This window comes from Polyodon spathula, chromosome 3 (assembly GCF_017654505.1).
Source record: "Polyodon spathula isolate WHYD16114869_AA chromosome 3, ASM1765450v1, whole genome shotgun sequence".
Taxonomy (NCBI): Eukaryota; Metazoa; Chordata; class Actinopteri; order Acipenseriformes; family Polyodontidae; genus Polyodon; species Polyodon spathula.
This window is the reverse complement of record NC_054536.1, coordinates 27,150,816-27,174,765: the sequence shown is the minus strand read 5'-3', so window position 1 is coordinate 27,174,765 and position 23,950 is coordinate 27,150,816. Positions and strand designations below refer to the sequence as shown.

The window sequence follows — 23,950 nt, the reverse complement described above, 5'->3', positions numbered from 1 at the left end:
AATATTTATGTAAAAGTAATGGAAACATACCATTTTTCCAAATTGTCAGCCATGAATATGCATTGAAAATAAAATGCAAGTAAAACAATAAATAAGTAAAATCATTCTCGGCTATATCAAAGTCTATTTTTTTTTCCACAATACAACTTAAAAGTTCAAAAAGGAACAAACATGCAAATGACTAAATACATCATCATAGTACAAACCAAAATAATTTCTTTACATTTTTGGAGGTAGTATAAATCCCAGATACAAAGTAGACATATTGCCTATTTATTTATTTTTAATAAAGGAACAATATAAGAGAAGGGTTCTGATTTTCCACTGTGGTAAAATTGCCTTCATAATATATTTAATATGGCGTGGACACTTTGCACACTGCGAAAAGTAAAAGCCAAGTGCTTTTTACGTTGGCCAAGATAGTGTGCAGATTTTTATTTTTTTTTTAAACTTGGTAGTCGGCAATTACTTTTTATTATTTTCTCCCAATTTTAGAATATCAAATTATTACTTAAGCTCGGCTCAACGCTACCATCCCTGCACTGACTTGAGAGCAGTGAAGACTAACACACTGCCCTCCGAAGCATGTGTCGTCAGCCAACTGTCTCTTTTCACACTTCAGACTCACCATGCAGCCACCTCAGAGCTACTGCGTCGGAAGACAACGCAGCTCAGGGCAGCACACAGGCAAGCCCTCAGGCACCCGGCCAGACTACAGGGGTCGCTGGTGCGCGGAGAGCCGAGGACACCCTAGCCGACCAATATTTACTGACAGTCTAAAATCCCAGTAAGCAGAGAGGAATAATTCATAATTTGTATATATTTCATTCATGTATTACACCGTGTAACAAATTTTATTTTTTTTGTTCCTGGGTAGTAAGTGTTATTTCCTAATTGCTTATGCCTCAAAAGTATAGAAAATGGCTATTATTCCCCAAAAACTTTGCTTTTGTGACCAGGACAGTGATATTTCAAAATATCGCTATTTCCAATGGGAAAACAGGCAGGTGTGTGTCTTTTCGTTCACATAAAGTCAGAAAAAAAACAACATATGAATCCAAATTAGAGTATAATCGTAAATCTCGAAAAACTACTCACTTCTAAATCTTTGTTGTCATTTTTGTATTACTTTAGTATAAATACATGTTAATTTGGATTTATATGTTGTTTTTTTCTGACTTTATGTGAACGAAAAGACACACATTTGCCCGTTTTCCCATTGGAAATAGCGATATTTTGAAATATCACTGTCCTGGTCACAAAAGCAAAGTTTTTGGGGAATAATAGCCATTTTCTATACTTTTGAGGCATAAGCAATTAGGAAATAACACTTACTACCCAGGAACAAAAATTGTGTTACATAGTGTTATCAATGGGTTATACATTATACATGAAAAAACATGGCAGTCTTGTAATGTTCCTTTATTAATTGAACACCATTAAAAAAAAAGATAAAACATTTGCTGTAAAAGATCTTCACATGCTTTATGATAACACTAAATACACCAAGGTTTTAAGGCAGTGAGGAGCTTTTGCTTAGTCCAGTGTTTCTGACCAGGCCAATTGTTAAAGAATCTTCTGAAGGATGGAATTGGGCACCTCCAAAGTTTCATCCTTCACCAAAACAATATCATAAGAGTCCAAATACTTTTCCAAGAGTTCCTCCACCTGGGCATGAAAAAGATACAGGACAATGATATATTCACATTTTATTTCCTTTAATTGATAACCATTTTTTAGTTGATAAGTAATTTCAATTACAACTAATAATAGTTAGTACTATAAAATATCCAGCTTTCTGTATATAAATCAGAGTTCTAATTTATATCTAACCTTAACCGTGATATATGCTGCTTGCTGGAAAACACTAATTTATAAAGAAGAATACATCAATTTATTGACTTAGGGTTAACAATGAAGGCGGGGCATAATGGCTTTGTCCTTTTAAAGCTGCTGCCAACAATTGTCACTTATCCTTTGTGAGAATTCTGCATTCTGAATTTCTTTGTGGGACATTCATTTATATTAAGTCATATACCGGAAGTGTTTTAAAATTGGGAATAATTAAGCTGCTTGACTGTTTATATTCTCTGAAAGAGAATCAGTAGGAACTGATTATCCTAAGAGGCAAGCCCTTTATTTGTCCCCTGACAAAACCTGATCTTACTTTAATATTGGTATTATAGACAATAAATGTCCCATACCTTATCATTTAAAAAGCCAATCTTGAGAATGTTTTCTACATTCGGCACTCCATCTGCCATGTTCAGGTCACCAAGCGAATCTCCCAGGAGAATAATGTTGCAGTTGTCCCTTAACTGCTTGAAGTATTCAGTGTTCTTCAGGGCTCCATCATGCTTGTTATACACATGGATTAGTTCTCCCTTGAAACCTTTTAACACGCCCTTTAAAACAAAGCACAACCTTTACTGTCAAGTTGGATTTAAGTTTCGTCACATTATTTATGTGACAGTATTATTTTAATAACATAATTATCTGCTTGCTTCCCATGGTTGATCACAGCATGTTATTTAATTCCGTTGACACAATCTGATCACGTAAATTTACCAACATGTCAGTTACAGTACTTTATTTTGGTTAATTATGCCATTCACATCAACACCTATCGATATGAATTTAAAAAATAATCTATAGACAGTTAAAGGTAACTTTTCAGGTGTGGGAGCAATGTAGCAATTCCTATGTACTGATGATTCTAAATTAAATACTCAATAGGCAGAATATTAAGCCTGTCTTATAATGGAACTCTGGATTCCATACTTCACTAAATTATTTCAGGAATTTTGAGGTATGTCCTAGGAGTTCATAAGCACATGTGTGAAAATGGCCCTTGTTACTAGAGTACGATATAACTGATTCTCTTTCTCCGCACTTACGTGCTTGTCAAAATCCATGAAGTTGGAGACCACCTTGACATTGGGGTGGTAGACCCCAGCCTGCCGAATGATCTCCTCCAGGACGTCTCCCAGCCCGGCCGAGAAGATAAACATGGGGACACTGTGCTCCTGAAGCTTATCGAAGAAAAGCTCGTAGCCCTCTCTGAACGAACAAGCACGGGTGACAGGATTAGGGTTAAACTTTAAATGAACATTGATAGCAAACAGCACTATGAAAAACTCATGTGTTGACAACAGAACTTACATTATTGTTTGGCCAACTGAAATGAAACTTAGAAAGGACATCTGTCTTTAAAACAAATTCTTGAGGTTTTCAGAATCTAGCTCACCTATGTCCGAATAGCATGACATGTTACTTTTATGAATGCTGTATCTTAGGAACAGTTCACCTTAATTTGTTCAAAATTTGCATGGATGCTTATTACAGAAAATTACTGAACATACAGTACAAGTAGATCACACAACATAAAATCATTCATGGTTATTTGTTTTTGTAATGGGTTACATTATTATTAACTTTGGGAAAACAGTTCCAGTGAGAATCAGTTCCAGTTTGTTTGTTAAGCCCATGCTAAAAAGCTATTCCGATGCAACAACTTGTTCACAGGGAGTCCTGCCTGCGACAGCATAAACATGGATCACCTACTACAGTAATAACCTGTCTACACTTGAATGAAGAGGCAGTCTAATAACCTGGTAACATGTCTGTTGCCCTGAGGACAACTAGAAAGGCCACATGGCGTTGGGCAGTGCACACTGTATAGAGGTGATGGGAGTGTGGAATACTTTACATTCGGATAAAAACAAAAACAACCTTCTACCTTAGACAGGCATCTGATTCCTTCACAATTTGTGGAAGCTTGTCTTTCTGTAGACCTTGTTCGATCAGTAAAGTGTGGGATTTGAAATACCTACAAATGAATGAGTAGAGCAGAGCAAGGCTGAATGAGAACGTAAAGGTTTTCCAAACCGATGGTGTGCAGAAATCCAGACATTAAAATGGCACAACCCCTAATAATGTTTAATTGCTGACAGGACAACAACATCTAACACTTACAGCTGAGTTCAGAATTTAAAATCAAATGTATGCTATAATTATTACAGTAACTTATTATTTATCTTTAAGTTTTTGGCTTTCAGTTTACAAAATGTTCCTTCTGTAACTTACCACTCCACCATGAAAGGGAACTTTTCCTCTACAGTGAGATTAGGGTCGATTTCAATGGGATAGTATGTGTTTTTAAGTTGCAGCAGCTGCATGGAACAAGTAGAAAATATTATACAATACATTTCAATATGTAAACCCGTTGTGGCAGCAATCATGTTTGATTTTACACTACACTACACTACAATTCTGTGTATTTTATATTCCTCTGTGGTTTAACTATTTACATTCCAGTAGCTTTAGCTGCCAAGACACAAGTGCTTTGTTAGCCAAACAGCACCAAGTACCGGCAACAGTAGGTTATCAGTGCCATCTTCAAGCTCTGCTACATCAGAATGAAAAAAAAAAAAAAAAAAAAAAAAAAAAAAAAAGGATTGTCTTCATGTTTTACAATCAGAAACGTTAGGATTTCTTCCCAATCTTGGCAATTAAATGACTTTTTGGTGGTGGGCAACTGACAACTGATATTTTCAAATATTACTATACAGCCGATGCTTTCAAATATTAATAAACATATTAAATATGTGAAGAAAAAAACAATAACTGTACAGGCCCTTTAATCTTTAACTCTATGTGCCTTAATAACAATATCAGCTAGAATGAAAATATAGAACCAGACTTGTTTTTACCTTCTTTCGGCATTCTTCTGTGACCATTCTGCAGTTGTCAATAACGTCTGTTGGTAAAATGTTTTTGTTTAAAAAAAAAAACACTTTGGTTTACTTGTTGATGCTTTTAGGACTTTGCATATTTGATCTACAGTATTGGGATAAACAATGGTCTTACTTACTGTACACTGCAGGTGTAACAGTTACTGAATCAATGAACTTCCATTCAACAGAAACCAGTGAACACGGAGTGAGCTGTCTGGCTGAGTTTACCATTAAACAGGTGGAATAGACTAAGCAGGAGGTGCTGTTGAACAAACTATTCAAGAACTGTTTGACTTCAGATTTTTTGCGTGCGCTTTAAAATAAAATATTTATTTTTTAGCAAAGAACTGTATGACATAATGTACTCTTGTATTTGGTTTTAAATACAGCCTATTTTACATAAAGTCCAAAATAACGTTTCATTTTAAAGGAAACTGCTTTGAGATTAAATAAATAGTAAAATAATTAGTAAAATGCAAATTAAAAAGGTTATTTGATCATTCCTTGTCATTTGTGCCACAAGATTCCAGACAGCACTCTCTCTATATAAATATACTTCCTACATTTCAGAGCTCATTTTTAAAGTGCTATAAAACAATAAAACCCAGTATTTGAACGTGTTAGTCTTTAGGTAAGAGACACTTACTGTGACATGTGGGGTACCTTTTACCATTGTTGGAGAACTTACTTAACGTCATATCAAAGTCTGTAATAATCTGCAAAATTATCAAAGATAACAAATTAAGATGGTTATACAAGTCATTTAAAATATAATCCAACCCTATAAAATTTTGACTTCAGTGACATTTTGGTCCCGTTCCAACCCGTGTCTGTTTTTTCAGGGAACACAAAAAAAGATACAATCTCAAAATGACACAGCTGAAAATTACTTTTTAAAATAAGTAGGCTTCCATTTAGATGTACTGTAGTTGGTTTTGTTGGTACAGTGCTATATTTTCAACAGTATTTTAATTCAGAATATGATTCTGAAAATATCACTTGCCAAAAGAGACGACACATGGACCGTAATACAGTATGTACTTTTAAATCTGGTACGTATTGTAGAAGTATGTAAAATTCCCCAGTAATGATTTAACAAAATTAAATCAAAATGTTACCCAAGCACAGAACTGCGTACAACGTAAAAGGCAATGCAGTTTAGCAAAAGATTAAAACACCAGTTTCCAGAATTAAAACAGCCTCCAAAGTCAGTACTCAATTGCAGAATATAGTGCTCGATAAGGCCCTAATGTTACAGTTCACTTGCAAATAAAAATGCATAAAAGCAACAAAAGATCACAGATTAAAAAAAAAAAAAATACATCACAGTAACTGCACAATAGACAGACTGATTTGGCATGCAAACAAAAATAAATAAATAAACGCGGGCTGTGATGGATAAACAAGTACATGGTAACGCTGACGAGAAGGGCTTTGTATCAGAAAACTGGTGATGGAGTCGGAAATTGTGTGTGACATGTAAGAGATAAAAACTGCAACCTAGAAGAACAGAAGGGTTTAAATGCCAACACTGCTTGTTTTTTAATATTTTTTTTGAATCTGCGCAAGACTGACTTCACTATCTTGCATGTATTAGAACAGACTGCACTGCTGTCTGCAGACTTATCATGAACTTCTTGTTTAACACTGAAGAGGCAAAGGGAAGTCAGTGTAATTTTATCTACCTGGAGTTTGGCAGCTCCTCCTTTGATAAGGCCACAGATAATCTCCTCCACTCTCTCTGGGTCCTTGATGTGAACCGTTTTTTTCTGAAACTCCGGCATCTACAAAAAAAAAAAAAAAAAAAAAAAAAAAAAAATTTATAAATTAATAGATAATGCAGCTTTGAAGCAACTGGATTAGTGTAGGAATAAAGTAAAAACACTGCCACAATGTTGGAAATGACACATTGTGATTAACGCTGATAGTGATGATAGATGCTCATTTAATGATGTTTGCTATGGCTGTGTTTGTTGCAAATCCTAACCCAGCAGAGTTTAATATGGACTGGTAACATTTATCGAACCACCGAACTACTGCATTAAAAAATGAGTTCCCTGTGCCACAACAATCACCACTGTCTGCATTTGTATGAAGCTACTGGTGTTCGGTTTCTTTAACTCTCTCTTAATACAATAGCCTAGGTTTTATATACTTATTTATTTTTTGATGTCGGGCCTTTACAAAACAATAGCAAGGATGTATATAACACACAAGAAACATTTGTTATATAATAAGCAAGAAACTTACATTAACTCTGTAAGGAGACCTTTTTTTTAAGTTGTTTTACTCTTTCCAGAAAAATGCCGCAATATCTTAACTAAATGTAAATCCTATTTCTGTGTCAATGTTGCACCAATCTGAGTGTGCAATGTTTTGTCATAATCCTTACCCTGCATAGTATAATTCTATTAGCAGCATGACCTTTCATTATAGGTGCTAGAGTACACTGGGGCTATTCTTTGGAAAAATTGTAATACAACTTAACAATTTTGAGCAAAACAGAAATGTATGTAATAAGTGGAGGGAACAATAATGATGGTGCCTTGATTCAGACCAAATGCAAACTGTCCTGTTTACTGATTGAGTTAATATTTACCAGATTTACCGACATGTTTTATCAGACATGATCAAACAGATCTCTTGTTGTGTCCTCGACATCTGTTCAGTGACCCCCCACTTACATTTTTTTTTTTGTTATCGGCAGAATATAGATAGCTATCTTTCCACTGCTTGTTCAGTTTTAGCTTAGTGGACACAAGCTTCCTACTGTATCTCTACTCTGTTGTTCTTATAGACAAATAGACTACTTACAGCACCAGGAGGGTGTAAAACAAAGATTACAGAAGTGGCTAACCTTTTTTATCCTCCCAAGCGGTGCTTTTTTTGGTACATTAATGAAACTTATGATACATCCACATAACAACAGAGCTGTATAAAGCAGATATTTTTAATGGTTTATAAAGTCATTTTCTTAAAAAGCTGTAGAAAAAAATGTATGGGTACTTGTGACAGAGCGAATGAATCCGAGTCAACAATCTCCCTCCCAACCTGTGAGGGTGCGGTGAAACAGGAACAGTCTGCCCCGGACTGGATGGTTTGGCAGTTCATTACAGGGTCAGTCTGAAGCTGGTCATCCAGGTAGGGGGCGGAGCCACAATACCAAAAGTCATCGCCTTAATGCGGTAGGCGATGTGTCAGTCATGGATTGGAGGATACGTAATTGGCCGCGCCACCGAAAGAGGGTGTGACCGGTATTTAGGGGAAGTGGCCGAGCTATCTGTTCCTTCGTTGTGGTTACTGAAAGGACCTGTTTAGGAAACGGAAGTAATTAATTATCCTGAGTGTTTCGTGTTTTGTTTGTTTGATTGTGCTAACTGTTTGTCTTTTGTCACTGTTAGACGGCTAACACAAACTGGGAGCTGTCGCTACTAGCCAGCATCAAAACCTGGATTACACTGCACCACTGTTTAATGAAATGTTGTCTTTCACCCCACCTGCATACGAGCCCTCAGGGTCTTGAAGTGACCGTGTCTGTGTTTGGTGCTGTTATAAAGTGTTGTATTATTTTGGAACTGAAACTTTTGTTTTGCACAGAGCGATACACATGTCTGTGTAGAGCCCGTGCTTATTATTTAAGTGTTGTTGACACGCAACCCAACCAAATAAAGGAGCTGTTTTATTGAACTTTCACTGTCTTGTGTGTTATTCCTGAGCACTGCACCAACTAGACCTGCGCACGGTAAGCTACTTTGCCACAGTACTTCATTTTGTCATACTAAATCACTACAAAAGTATTCTATTGGAACCATTCAAAATAGTACAAAAGAAAAAAATACTGTAGATTTAAAAATAGATACTGTAGAAATACAAAGTGTACTAGAGCATTCCAGGTATTGCACTATGCTCAGAGAACAAACCCATTAGTGTTTCAAAGATTTTATTTTAGGCAGCTTCGGTTCACGACACATTTGCTTTGCTTAAGACAGTGTAACTCAATGCATTAAATCCGAGTGGCTTGGATGAGATAGTAAAGTAATACCTCTTCAATCTGGCAATGTAAATTTAGCTGAATGGCAAAGCGAAAAGTCAGCTGTTTTGGATGGAAGCAGGAAAACAGGAAGCCAGCTAAAAATCAAATGAGCCACTGAGTTAGACCAATAGGAAGAACAAATATACAAAATGAAGGTCAGTGTATTTCATTATAACATATTTGTAACCCTACAACATCTGAAACATTTTAGTTCACCTGAGGCAACTGCCTCTCAGTGGCTAGACATTGTCTACATTATCTATCTATTTAAAATTTTGTATGTGTCAATTCAATCCTCCTTTAGCCTTCAGACTTTGTTTACCTCCATGCCTTTACATAAGGACCAAATGTATTGGGGGGAGCATTCCTAAAGCAGAAAGAGGAGGATTCCACAGAGTGGATTACAGCAAACGGTTCCCATGAACAGGGAGTGAACTGAGCAGAAAGCCTACCACTGGACCCCTAGCACTCAGACTTGAGGTTCAGCTAGGTCTGTACCTGTGTGTCTTGACTCTTCTGTCCTTGACTCTGAATAAAAGTGGACTGCTGAGGAGATGAGCAACATCCAGGGCCACAGCAACACTCTCATAGACACTCTGCCAACAAAATCAAGAAGACCTCGATCTCAACACAACCACCAAGAAGTGCATCATGGACTTTAAACCCCACAGGGATCAGGCAAATGACCCTCATGTAATTTGCGAGCCCTACATTGCATGATGTCAGGAGCTGGCTTGAGTTAACTTGAGTAAACAGTGATATCTGCAAAACCTTTGCACAGCATAATGAAAAGCTTGCAGAATTGCTTTTTTACAGACAAAAATTGCCCATTTGTTCATGTTAATAAAACCTGTGAAAATGCGCTTTGTGTATTTGTGAAAATTAAAGAGTGCAAGAATCAGTTTGGCTACACTGTAACTTTGGCTGTCGTTACAAAAGTGGACCTGTACAGTATTTTGAGAAGTATAACTTTTCTTTCTTTACTGGACTGCATAAAAACACCCTAACCCTTGGAGATAAAATGCATCCCTCAAAATTATGTGTTGACTTTAGGACAGTATACTATATACAAAAATTAAGCAGTCTAAGCTTCAAGTCTGGTGTTTATCACATGTAAAATGCAGTTAGAGTTTTACCATATTGTTGTCAACCAAGTACACATGTACAAATATATAACACTGAATGTACTCAAAATGAATTAGAATATAGCACAAAATATCTCACAGTAAACTTGCAAATACTGCAAACATCATTAGCATTCTATCAAGTTCAATACATGACATGTCAGCTCTAACCACTAAGAAAAACTGACTACATGCAAAAGCAGCGACAGGTTCCACACACAAACAGACACACACACAAACATTGCACAGGCTTACCCTCTGTACTGTAGGTAAGAACAACTGGAGTGAAGGAAATTGTATCTGGCAGACAAGTACTTATATAGTGTAAGGTGATTTGAGGGCGTTGCCAAAAATAGCCAGTCTAATCTTATGCAAGCTGAGATCAGTGTGATGTAAGCACAGCTATTTGAAGCACTCAGTGGCACTTTGTGTAAACAGAAATAAAAAGCAAACTCAAAGCTCTGCGAGAGAGTCCACCTGAAGAGAAGTAAACGGTATCATACAGTACTCAACAAAAACCTTCAGCAGAACGCCGAGCACTGCACTACTTTAGAAAGACAGAATAACAGCTTACAGGCTTATAGAACAAGCTACAACTACAACGTGTATGAAATATAGTTAAAAAGTAAGCTTTGACATGCTGTAAACATCTTTCTTAAGCATTCTGCCAATTGCAGTAGATAAATCTGTGAGTTAGATAATGTGCAACACTGAACGTTGTTTAGAAAGGTTTTGAACTAAGCCATATTATGGGGCTATGACAGTATCGATCAGCAGATTCTGTAACTTTCAGATATTTTTTAATTAAACAATGGCTAGATACTTCAAAATTGCAAAATGGCTTCCAAATACTTGAATTTCTGGTGAGATGTTAGACTGTTAATATATCTATATTAATATATATTATATATATATATATATATATATATATATATATTTACATATTTATTAAGAATCTTTTTTTACTAAATATATCTATACTGCTGGAACTTTGCTATGGCTGTGTGAAAACTAAGGTTTTCCCCCCTCCCCTTACCTAATTATATTTATTAAGAATCTTTTTACTGTTCTCACTGCTGTACTTTGCTATGGCTGGTGAAAACAAGGGTTTTCTACAATATACAACATAAAAATACTAAGTTGAAGTGGAGTTTAAATAGTCCAGAAACTGGAATTCTAATCACCTGGGTCCTTAGTCTAATGTAAAACTGAGAGTTCAGTTTCTCATTGCAAACACAGCATGTAGATTATAAAGGCTCTTGACAAATGAATGCAATCTCTAAGAACATAATTACAAGATAACAGGTTATCCCTGCCATTCCCTTATAAAGGTTTCCCATAGGAAATGCATAGCAAAGCACAGTGAAAGCATGGTAAAGCATAAGTAAGCATTGTAGAAAGATGTCGTAAAGAAGATTAAACTGCGGTAAATGCAGAACACAGTCATGGGAAATGCATGAGGAAACTGCAAAATTGCAGAGCAAATTCACTGTGATAAAGTTTTACTACACATTCCCCTGTACATTTTCTCCATACCTCAAAAGGTGTTAATAAACCTCGATCATGTTCACATAGACGATGTCTTCAGAAAATGGCTGAATGGATAAACTGCCATCTTTAACCCCATCATTACATTTGTTGTACAGAGGCTACAAGACCCCTCATTATTTGAAACAAAATAACCATCACAATACTATTCTGCTCAAACTTTACCAGAACCACAAGCTACTGTCGTTACCTAGTTGTAGTTAGAATACAACACATTTTACTGTGAGTTTGAAAACAGAAAAATGTCCTTATGATGTTGAAAGTGTGGCATGTGAAGGTCTGACGCAAGTTCAAAAGCAAGCACTGAAGGTATATGTAAGCCACTGCAGAGACATTGAAAAGGAAAGACAAGCATGCTGTGTAAACCTTATTTGGCCAAACAGCGGTAGTCAATATACTGTGGTCAATGGCCATGTAACTAACAAAACAGAGTTCTGTTCAGAACTCTAAACTTGGATCCGCACTAAATAAATAAAACATGCATACACACTGTACAAACATTTCTAGAAAGCAATGTGTGTCAGTTGAACTTCATCTAGTATGATGAAAATTATTTCAATGAATTGTAAACTAATGTCCAGATTTTTTTTTTACTTCTCATTGATTTAACAAACATTTGAATGACTTTTGGTTTATAGGTCGTATTTCCCATATTAGCTTAGCCTTTACCTCAGAACAACCTGTACAAAGTGCCTGTAAATGGTTGAATACTAGTGTATTGTGGAATTTATCCTGGTCTGGAAGTCTGTGTTTTTATGTTTATGACAGAATAATTATTTAAGTCTGAACCCTATAAACGTAAAGCCGAATTAAAGTGTTGTATTTGATATACGGTATTGAGATAAAATTGTCCCAATATTGAACGGCTTATGTATGATCTGTACTGTACTTATTTCACTAGCAAAACACTTCATCCACAGCTTATTTCCACTGGTTGCTATGCAACTGTACCTGTGACCAGTGGACAAGACCTGAGGCCCTCAGCTCTTAGGTGGCAGCACATGGTGTTCTGTGATAAATGACTGTGCTTATGTAATGTTACAGCAGTGTTTTTATTTATCTCTTCTACCAGATGTCAACATTTTGGTTTTGTTATCGCTCGAACATTACTTCTACTATTAATATTCTGTCCAGTTACTGTACAGTACAGTATAGATGCCAGGAGTTTGGTGATAAATGCATTTTTGGATGGGGTGGAGTTTTTGAGAAACGGCTTCACACTGTAAACAAAACAGTACTAATATGATAGGCAAAAAGCTAAAACTACAAATAAACATACTGTACTGACAAAGAGGGACCTTTTAAACAGTCTGAAATTACTGGAGTTTGCTTACATAGGGCACATAAGAAACTTGGGGGAATTGATTACATACTGAATTTTTAGCTTTGAATTCATTATCTATAAAGCCAACATACACTAAAGCCTGATTCGCACAGGACTATCACCACATAAACAGGTGCGGACTGTCCAGTTATTTTTATCTTAGAATTTTATCAGAGGTTCTCTGATTATTTTTTTGCAGGACATCGGGACCTAAAATGTCAAGGTCAGGCATCGTGTGTCTTTTTATTCCTCTGCAAATTGACCATGTCAGTGTTAAGTTCGAATTGATACAGCATTTCCAGGGTATTCGGCTCAAAGCAACCGCAGACTTGGCAATAAACCATAATATAATATTACAATTGGTATGATCTGCTCTGAGATTCTACAGTTCGGTAAAACGCAAAGGTTGGGCACAGTCAAATTGGGGATGGGTGAAAATACAAAACGTAACTGGTGACTCTTTAAAAATTGAAGTTTTGTTCGTAGAAGTTTGCTTTTCAAACCTACAGCCTACTGCAGTTCACAATTAGTTTGCTTTTCAAACCTACAGTCTATTGCAATTCACAGTTAGTTTGCTTTTCAAGCATACAGCCTACTGCAGTTCACAATTAGTTTGCTTTGCTGATTTATCAAATTTAGGAACTGGCTGGAGTAAAGTTCTGGGGCCCATTTCATAAAAGCGATTTGTGTGGAATCGCTGTAGCAGACCGCTCGCAGGTTGCAATTTGTGTTTCATAAAACTTTCACAGGGCTGTGACATTGCAGATTTTCACCAGAAATCTGTGACTGCCAAATAGCAGTCGCAAGTAGCAATTTTCATCGCAGATCCTGTTTTAGGACATACCATGACGCTCATACTACTAGCTCGCTGTGGAACTGTATGCTTTATTGAACGGATTTCTCAGGTAAAATATTCTGATGACAATATGAACTTGTCTTTGTATTTTATAACTCCCCCCCACCCCCACCACACACACAGTATCCATTTTTTTGATATATACAAAAGGTTTAAATAATTACAAAACAAAATGAAGTGTGATCCAAAGTTATGTGGGTGAAAAATAACAGTAACTGAGGTGAGTTCAAGTTGTACAAAGAAACATGGTTTATTTATTAAATACAATCATATACCAAAAGTCCTCATTTATTCAGTATGATAATAGCATTATTGGGAAGATTGCATTGCTTTACACTTGTGGCAATGCTGTGTAGTAACTATTACATTAATGCCAACAACAACAATAATAATAATAATAAAAAATAATAAAAAATAAATTAATACATGTGTGAAAGAGTGGTGGGTAATTCACTGACACAGGAGACAGACAGGTGGATTTGGCAACACCGCACAGGTGCCCAGTTTTATTTTGGGGTGCTATTTTTCTTTTAGCCCGCAGATGGCGCTGTGGTTCCGTGGTCTGATTTACCAACGATGGTAAACAGAACCACGGACATACCAAGCGATGGTACACAATACCGGCGCCCTTGCAGGTGCGTCAAAACAATAATTAAAAACAGAAGGCACAAAGAAACAGGGAAAATAAAACAGTAACAAAACTACTGAAGTAACTTGCAAAAAATGATGGTGATTAAGTAGATTCAAGAAAATGCACAGAGTCCTTTTCTTCAATCAGTTGCCAGGTTTATTGAAATATGCAGGGAGTCTGGTCCCAGGTACAGGACAAACAGAATACTCAAAATTACAATGTTTGCATGACATTAAATACCCTTCTGTATAGATGGTCCACCTCCCCTTTCTCTGACACTTAACCAATGGTCAAGGTACAACACATTATTCTGTTAATTTAGTGTCTGTGTGTGGTCTAGTGTGACAACCTCTGAACTCAGTACATTCTTCACACTCCTGGAGAAAAAAGGTCCATAAATCTGCCCCTTTGATCCTAGTGGCATTATCTCTTTCGATCTCTGTTAGAACCTCTGGGTCCGGCTCCCAGTCCCTGGGAGCCTTTTAGCCCCTTTATGCTTTGCATTCCAAAGTCTTACAGCCTGGCCCCTTCTGGTCCACAGCATTGTTATCTTTTTAGCTTGCAGTCAATGCTGGGCAAGAAACTTGTAGGCACAAGGTCTCTATCAATTGCAAGCAGTACATGCAATTTGAACCAAACAGTCTGCTATCTGCAATATTAGTCTCTTTTCAGAAAAGAACACCAGTATAGCTCTGCCAGTCCACATGCATAGCAAACTGCTAATCAATTCTAAATCCATGTTTTCCAACAACTACAAAGAAAAGGTGCTGCACTTGACAGCTATATCCCAGTCGCCGCTACCCGTGCGACCCGGATCACCATCCTACACTGCCGGCTAACTAGCCTGCTCCGTTACAATACGCCGGGGTCTGCCCAAGGGTTCCCCGCTTTCACTGTCTCACTTTGACACACTTAGTTTTGGTTTATCCCGACTGGTTCTCGGTCCTCGACCAGCGCTTCCGCACTCTCGGCGCGTTTAAAGGGCAGACCTGAGGAAACAGCAGAGCATTATTTTATAGGGCTAACAATCTCCCAAGACTCTCCTCTCAGCCATTCAGAGAGGGGGAAAGTCCACACACCCACTTTCCCACCTCCCTGTGTCACTGCCATGACTCACGGGTGGTTGTTGGACGACTGCCGCCCTCTTCCTGCAGTCCTGTGAACACGCCAGCAGAGTCAGCACAGATCTCCCCCTGCTACAAGATGTAACTCCCTTGATTTTTAAATTTTTTTCTTGTCAATTAGCGTGTGTTTACTCCCCCCTTATTAAACTCACCTGCTGTCTTTGTTAATCAGGTGTTGCTTATCAGGACACTCCCTTACCTTCAGATAAAAGGATTCTGAACTATATATACTGAAGTAAAAGCACATGCGAGTAGGGAGCCATTCAAGTGATAGCAACAGCAGAAAGTGAAGCAACAGCAACATTTGTTGTGGATTTTAACTAATTTTTTTTTTTTTTTTTTTATTAATTTTGCACAATCTAAAATTTTCAAGTTCTTTTTGATTAGACATATATTTTTTTGCACTTTATTTTGGATTTTTTTTCTTAAATACTATTTTTTTGGTTAATTATTATTACTGCACGCTACTTGTAACCCCCCCCCCCCCCCCCCCATTCTTCTTTAGCCTTTTTTTTGCACACTACTTAATTGTGATATTAGTGCTCCCCTGTAGGACCTTTTTGTAAACATTTTAGTTAACTTGCCTTCAACTGCTCTTTTCACACCGAGAGTCCTTAGTATTTTATCTTAGATGACTAACTTTTGTGAAAAATAAAGATAATTGTCTGGTAACCCTGTGTTGTCTGTCCTGTGTGTACAATATATCACTACTGTCTGGGATTTCCAAAGAACCATGGGTATTTAGCCAATTTGAGTTCTCCAACCTCATTATAAATTACAGTGGTGTACACGGCTACCCCCCCCCATTTAATATCAGCTATCAGGGGTGTTACCCAAACACAATTAAATGTGTACAATAAATAAGTGAAATAACACAATCATGACACAAATAAATAAAATGGTCCAAGCTCAAGTGACAAGAATAGTGACAAGCGCATCCTTCGACTAGATAAAATCTAAAAGAAACCAGCCACATCTCCAAATCACAGAAACAAAAAGCACTTTCCTCAATTCGTCTCAGCTACAGTTCACAACAGCAATACAAAGCTTTGTTGCAGCAACCACCTCCATGTTATTACCTGCCCCACAAATTTAATTAATGAGGCTAAACGCAGCTTGATTATCAGGCATGCTCCCTGAAGACTGTCAAAGTAGCGAGTGTGCTTAGCTGGCTAAATACCTTTCGTCCAAAATTTTCAGTTGTGTAGAAAGAAAAGTACACTTCTTTGAAGGGCTTTTCCTATGTATGTATAGAACACCAATGTACAGCTTGCCACTTTTCACAGCTCAAAATCTTTTGTTGACAGTGAGATATTTTGGTTTTCCTCAATCAACTTTAAAGCATTTTCATCTCCCTTTTTCTTTCTTTTAATTCTGTTCGCTAGATCTATCAATTTCTTTCTTATTTCGGCTGCTGTTCTTTGCTCCTTCTCAACAGTGTTTACTGCATCAGTGATCATCTGCAACTTTTTTTTTCTTTGTCACTATAACTTCCAGAAAACTTGCCAAATAGAATGGATTTGTTTCAAGAATTGCTTTCCTTTGCAACCCTGCCATTGAGTATTTACATAATCGGTCACTGTGCCTTAAAATGGAGTACCGAGTTAGTGATTCCACTCATTGCAGATCGCAAGAGTGAGCGTAAGTGATGGCACTTGCAAAGTGCTTTATGAAATGCACGCAGCGCCAACCTCTATGTCCTTTGTGAGACGGATCCCTGGACTGGAAAATATTTAAAGAGCCACAAGTGCGTGCCACTGATCTGGGTAAACTAATACATCAGGGGGCTGATGTGAGGATAAGAGCAGTGCAAACAACTGAACCTGCAAAGTTCTAATTGCATAGTGGCAAGGCAATTATTTGCACTGTGGCCTATGTAAGTAAGCAATGTAAATTACTCAACACGCACAAATAATGACTGTTGCGATAGCGGCCGCACTTGCAGCCCAGAGGTGAAGTGAGTTAGAAGTACAGAGAGCAATAGGCGCTGTATGAGATTTTACTGAGGCCATAGCCACTATCCCCTAACATAGAAAATCGTGTCCTGTTATGTGATAATTAGAGACAATGTGAAAATTACATTTTTGGCAAGTCCATCGCTAAAAACATATATTAAATAATGCATTATCATGTTGTAGTACAAATTATTTCAAATGATTCAGTTTTTTATTTTGTCTTACAAAAACAATTTTAAATATTTTGGTGCATTTTAAAAACTTTTTTCCCTCCTGCACCCACTATCAAATTAGCCCTTTGACATCATTAATTCATTTTAATTATTTTGAAATGTATTCAAATGAAGAAAACAGCATGGAAATGGGAGGGATCTGGATACTAAGCAGGCACAATCATTATGAGATATAAGGATTTTGCCTTGCACTTGGGCAATTGCTGACCCTCTGAAAACTTTGCACCTCCTCTGACAAGATGCAAACCATTGTAAGAGAGAGCAATTAAGACCTGTCTAAAACCACACAACTTCAGAGACCTGTCATTGGCCTCAGGATGGCTGCTACGATACACTTCCTCAGGTGCCGATGCTTGGCTCTTGTTGAGGACAAGCAGAAAAAACCTTTGGAGAAGACTTTGTTTGGAATGGATTGTCCTCTCCGCTTGCTTCTGCAGCGGTGTCAGCTGTGATGTGGCTGGCGGCCCGCCTCCTGTTCCTGCTGCATGCCTGTGCTGCATTATGAGTTTTGATTTTGTTCAACGCCGCAGGTCCTGCCGCCTTTTCATCACCTGGTTGACTGTCCTCCTGGTAACACTGACAGCACTGCCTTTCTCCACTACAGAGGACCATATGGCCTCTTTGGTAGTACAACTGATGTTGGCTGAGGCTTTTCCAAATAACTCAATTTCATGCTGAGTGACCTCAGCCGTAAGGACTCTCAGCTCCTCAGAAAACTTTTCTGTGTGCCAAGAGCATTTTGCTGTCCTCCCTTTGACATATTTTTTTGTTTGGTTTGATAGTCATGCACCACAAATCTCACATAGCGCCTACTGCTCTCTGTAATCCTAACTCACCTCACCTCTGGGATGTAAGTGTGGCCGCTAAACAGCCCGATGCACAGGTGGTGCTCATTACAACCCTCATTATCATGATTGCGGCGCATTATTTGTGAGTGTTGAGTTATTTGCATTTTTTTCTTAAGCTTACATAAATAATTGCCTGTCCGCTAGGCAATTTGGATTTTGCAGCCACAGTTGTTTGCACTGTGCCTATCCTTACATCAGCCCCTTAATTACTCACTTCTACAATGGTTTGCTCCTTGTAAGAGGAGGTGTAAAGTTTTTGGAGGGTCAGCAACTCCCTAAGTGCAAGACTAAATCCTTACATCTTATTATAATGTTTGCGCCTGCTTAGTATTCCAAATCCCTGCCCAGGATCCCGCCCTCTTTTCTTCATTTGAATACATTTCAATATAATTTAAATGGATTAATGATGGCAAAGTGCTAATTTGATAGCAGGTGCAGAATGCCAGGTGAAAACCATTCTTTACATAGGCTTCATTTTTAATGACTGCTAAAATCCTACTTTACGCCAGCTAAACAGGTTTTTGGCAGCAATATGGGTGTTTTGCAGCCAAAAGTCACTTTGCATGCATCCCAGATCTGCATTCTCTTTAAATATATGTAAACACTCACTGCTCACCACTTGGGGAGCTGATGGGGCAAAACACATTTGCTTCTCCTGATCAGGGTGACTGGGTTTAAAGAGTTCAAATGGTTCAGTAGTTTCCACAACCCTGCATAGACAAGAATAACAAACTCCATTTCAGCTACCCTATTTTAGCATGGTAGTAAAATACCATATTATAATAAATGTTGCTTGTGTTTGGTATGTAGTTATGTTGCAGGGGTGGGCAATTTTTGAAAAAAAACTTCTTGTCCAAGGGACAAAATACTAGAAAAATCTACTTGTCCTTTTTTCCCCCCACGCTGTCTCCAGTTCCTAATGTACAGGTGTTTTAGTTTATTTAGCAAACTTTATCCAAGGTGACTTACAGAGACTTGAGTGTGTGAACTATGCATCAGCTGCAGAGTCACTTACAATGTCTCACCCGAAAGACAGAGCACAAGGAGGTTAAGTGATGTGCTCAAGGTTGCACAGTGAGCGAGCCGGGATCTGAACCTGGAGCTGCCTGGTTACAAGCCATTTGCTTTAACCACCGGACCACACAGCCTCCTTGTTGCATCACAGATACAAAATTATTGCCAACTATTACTGGTGATTTGTGGAATTCTGGTTTTTTTCTTGATCTCTGCTTTTTAAGTGCATTTTGTACTGTTTTTCTACTAAAATGCATACAATATTTACAGCAGGCTCCATCAAATTCTGCAAACACAAAATATGTTTTTATTTTATTTATTTCTATTATATACTTAGTTTTTCTAAACATTGTACAACATTTTACACCTGTTCATCTAACATCTAGTCCCATGTTGACTAACTGGAACACTACTGCAGCAGGGTGATCCTGGTTTCATACCCTGATGGCTTTTTATTTAGAGGACCCATTCTTTCTCTGTACTACTCTCACTGAAAATACATTGGTGAATGAATTAATACACACACACACACACACACACACACACACACACACACATTGCCATGAGATTTACAGTCTCTTATTTTAAAATAATAAATTATTATACATAATATCATATATAAGCACTTCATTTCTATCATTATAAACACATATGACAATCTTCATGTTTTCAATAGTTTCACAATCGTTCACAATCGATGGACTGTGCATGTCCAATAAATAATTAATATAGCTTCTGTTTCAAATCTAGTAACAAACAAAGTATAAATTAAATCTATATATATATATATATAATTATAACCGTTAAATGTTTTCCCATGGAAAGTTTGTCTTGAATTGTTCTAAACAATAAACATTTATTTATTTTTTATAAATTACAGTACACAGCGCAATTTTTTCTAATACCTCAGCGACTATGGAGTTTTTTTTGTTGTAACTTTACTAGATATCTGAATTTAAATGTCAGGTCCATGCTTTAAGAAAGCAGCATCGCTTATTTGCTAATTTACAAAAAACGTAAATAATACCTTAAATTTAAAAGATTAGTCTGTGCCATGCCAGAGGCTCTCTTGGCAGCCATTTCTGAACGTTTTTGTAACCAATAAAAGATCAGCTCTTCCCACAGCTATCTAATAAGAAGTGATAGGGGTGGTACGTAAACACTTCTTACAATGTTTGTGTCAGGCAGTGTAGTTCAGAATTTTCAGAAACATTGCGTGGCTCTCTAAAAATATAACCGGAGTGTCTTTCAAGCAACAGAACGAACATAGGAAAAATAAATTAATTAATAAAAAAAAATACTTGTCCGACGAGGTCAAAGTAATAACGCAACAAAACTTTCCGGACACACAAATCCTGTTGTCCCAGACATGTTAGCCCTTGTTGTACAGAGTTGCATGTATTACATACTCTAAGATCGCTAAGCGAAAATTTTAAATGTGGCTAGTACACAGAGTCGGTTTGGCCATAGAGAGGTTTTCCAATTACTTATTCTTGTAAAAGTTAAAAACAAAACTTTCAAGAGCTCCAGATGACATTAATAGGAGGTAATCACCTCCTCCCTTAGTGGATTAAAATTTAAAAATATTTATAGTATAGATAAATATAATACTTATATAGAAATATATATATAGATATAATATTATATATATAACGTCATTAAGACAGTAATTCTGTATGTTTTCCAAGTTCTGTTGCTCCACTAATATTGATATCTTGGCAGTTTTTTTCTAACTGGCTGTCTGCCATTTGCAGAAAACCTGTCTGTTTGGCCATGTTTTCTTGCTTTTATTCCGAAATAATTGATATTGTGACCTGTTAGGACTGAGTGCTTCACGGTATAGTCAAGTTCGACACTGCTAATACAAACAAAATAAAAATAAATAAATAAATAAATAATAATAATAATAATAATAATAATAATAATAATAATAATAATAATAATAAAATACATGACTAAATAGTAAATAGTAATTTCACTTTCATTTGAAAGGGATTTCCACAATACTATCTTGCAAGACAATTGTTCATGTGGTTTCTTTGACTGGGATTATAACATGTTAAATAGTGCCACCTAATGGCAAAATTGTAAAACTGGCAAGAACCTTAAGTGTCACTGATACCCTTTTCATTGTGCCAAAGACCTTTTTGTATTTTGATTGTTGTTGCTTTGTAATTGTTTTATTTTTTTGTTTTTTTTTAAGAAAAATGGTGTAGCTTTAGTAACACTAAAGTGCTTCTTTCTGGAACACCGTGATACTGTCTGACTTCCTGAGTCTCGGGTGAATAATGGCAGGAAGGCTGGAACCATGGATGTGAGGCATAGGAGAATAGGATCTATAGGCGAAAGGTTCTTTTAGTAAAACATCTGCATATCCCCAGTTAAACAAAGCAAAAAAACAAATATATCTTCAGCAAACAAAGAGAACCAGGCACATTATTCCTAATGTAATAAGGTAATGAATTCTTGGTTATCACTCCTTTAACCTCTTGTCAACATATATTACCGCATCAGAAATCATCTGTTTTTGAACTACACGTTGTTTCCAAATTCAATTAAAAAACACTGAAACTGCATGTCCTTGGTATTGTATAACAAGTAACTTTTGCTATCATTATCTAAAAAAAAACCACCTCACCATATTCATTAGCCATTCAGATTACAAATATAATAATGCCAAACGATTGCTTTGTACAGGAAAAAATACCAACAGTGTTTGTCTTACTGCTCCCAAATTGGTTACGTTACCTAATTAAGTGTGTTCCAGTGGAATACATTTAAAACAAGCCTTAAAATGAAACGCATCATATCAATGTTATGTTGTCTAGGACAGCACCCTCATGGAGAACAATTAGGTTAAAACTCATCAGAAAATTGCTTTTTTTTTGCAAGCTGCAGACACATTCTTGCAGATGACAAACACTGAGGCACCACTTACTTCAATAATGTGCTTTAACTATCATCAACTACAAATGGATGAAACACCTCCCCAGAAATTGGTGCACTTGACTGTAATGACTAGAGTAAAATGTATGCTGTACGGAAACTGATGCAGAAACCTAACAAATGACTACTGCCTTAAATTTTAAGTCAAAGTTCAACCACTCACTTTATCAATCAAATGCAGTGTTAACACAGCAAAGTTACAGTACCTTACAATACATTCTGTTGTTCAGAATCAATTTGAAGAACAAAGCTTTCATTCAGCTGCAAACCTCTACTTCTGACATGGCTTAGTTCTTTGCTCAATATTCTACAGCTGGACAAATTGGATTATATTTGTGAAGGCTCACCACCTAGCATTATCTTCAACGAATTTATGGTATACATTATGAAAGCCAGAAAATGAAAAGGAGACCATAAACTACATTCTTTATGTATTTCCCGGAATTTTGTTGTGGGTAACTTACAGTGTGGGTTAATGGAAGGTTGTTCCTGATATGAAAAGTACTACTGGCCCATAACAACGTATTCAACCCTGTCATGATACACACGCACACGCACGGTCTTCAATTTCCAGACAAAGACAATCACCTACATTCATTCAATTAAAGATACATGTTTGCTAACACAGCATTAGGACAATCTTGGACCAGGGTGACCTCCAATGTCATTGCTAACTTTACACACAGGCAAACATTATACTGTAATTAACCCTTAGCGTACTAAACAGTTACACACGCGAGGATTATTCAAACAGTTTTAACCCTGTGATGCCCAACCATTTTTTAAATGAGAAAAACTACTTTATTTTGTGCAACTAGATCGCGTTTTTATACAAAACACTCCACCTACCCCTCTCTGTCAACACATAATGCACTGCATATGCAATATTTTGGCTTGTGAGGCTGGATTTAAAACACGATACTATTGAGGGGTGGCCAACAATTGTATCATACAATATACAGAAAAGGACACTGCAGAGAACACAACTCACCATTTCAATGATCTTGGTTTTCCGGCCCGCTTTCTTCTTCTTTGTGAAAATGTACTGGGCTAAAACCAGGCCACCAAAGAGGGCACATACACTGGCACTTGCCACTGCCCCCACTTTTACTACCGCTGTCTTCTCCATGCCGCCTTCTGTTCAGTCTGTGTTCAATGCTACACCAGCTTCTATCAGCAAGGGAAGGGAAGGGAAGGGATGAGATGAGATGCCTGCCTTCCTTCCCCCACGAGCCGTCCACACAGCTTCTGTGGACTCTACCATTCCAGTTGGTAGACAAAATAAAAAAAAAAAAAAGTGCATTTACTGTAATAATGAATCAAGGCGAAAACAAAACAAAAAAAAACGAATTTAATTGTTCTAATATACATTATTTAGATTTTTGAGTGTGCATAAAAATGTTTTGTCTTTGTTTATGGAATTAAATTAACTAAAAATGGTATCTTCCGCTATGGAAACGCGTCCGTAGATATAATGTCTGAACATCAAGTCCCAGGCAGAGTGTTCCTGCTTTTACTGCAGAAGACTGAGCAAAGATATTGAAGTTGGGAATGGTTTCTATTAAATACTATGCGCCA

The 23,950-nt window shown here is 37.0% G+C and overlaps 1 protein-coding gene across 4 annotated transcripts; it reads right to left on the bottom strand.

Annotated features, from left to right (window-relative positions):
* Positions 1-1,360: 1,360 nt before the first annotated feature.
* LOC121312928 (cytosolic 5'-nucleotidase 3-like) lies at positions 1,361-23,602 on the bottom strand. 4 transcript variants are annotated; one of them, XM_041244856.1, is made up of 11 exons: positions 10,149-10,230; positions 9,268-9,365; positions 8,779-8,864; positions 6,422-6,520; positions 5,383-5,452; positions 4,713-4,759; positions 4,087-4,172; positions 3,740-3,829; positions 2,898-3,060; positions 2,205-2,405; positions 1,361-1,668 (listed from the first exon to the last, which is right to left on the bottom strand). In XM_041244856.1, exons 2-11 carry the CDS (start codon positions 9,356-9,358, stop codon positions 1,567-1,569), a joined length of 1,035 nt encoding a protein of 344 aa, XP_041100790.1. In that variant the 5' UTR covers positions 9,359-9,365; positions 10,149-10,230; the 3' UTR covers positions 1,361-1,566. The 4 variants fall into 4 exon arrangements, with proteins under 4 accessions (XP_041100790.1, XP_041100791.1, XP_041100793.1 ...); XM_041244857.1 differs by lacking the exons at positions 8,779-8,864; positions 9,268-9,365; positions 10,149-10,230 and adding an exon at positions 23,364-23,602; XM_041244859.1 differs by lacking the exons at positions 8,779-8,864; positions 9,268-9,365 and having other exon boundaries at positions 10,149-10,168.
* Positions 23,603-23,950: the final 348 nt, after the last annotated feature.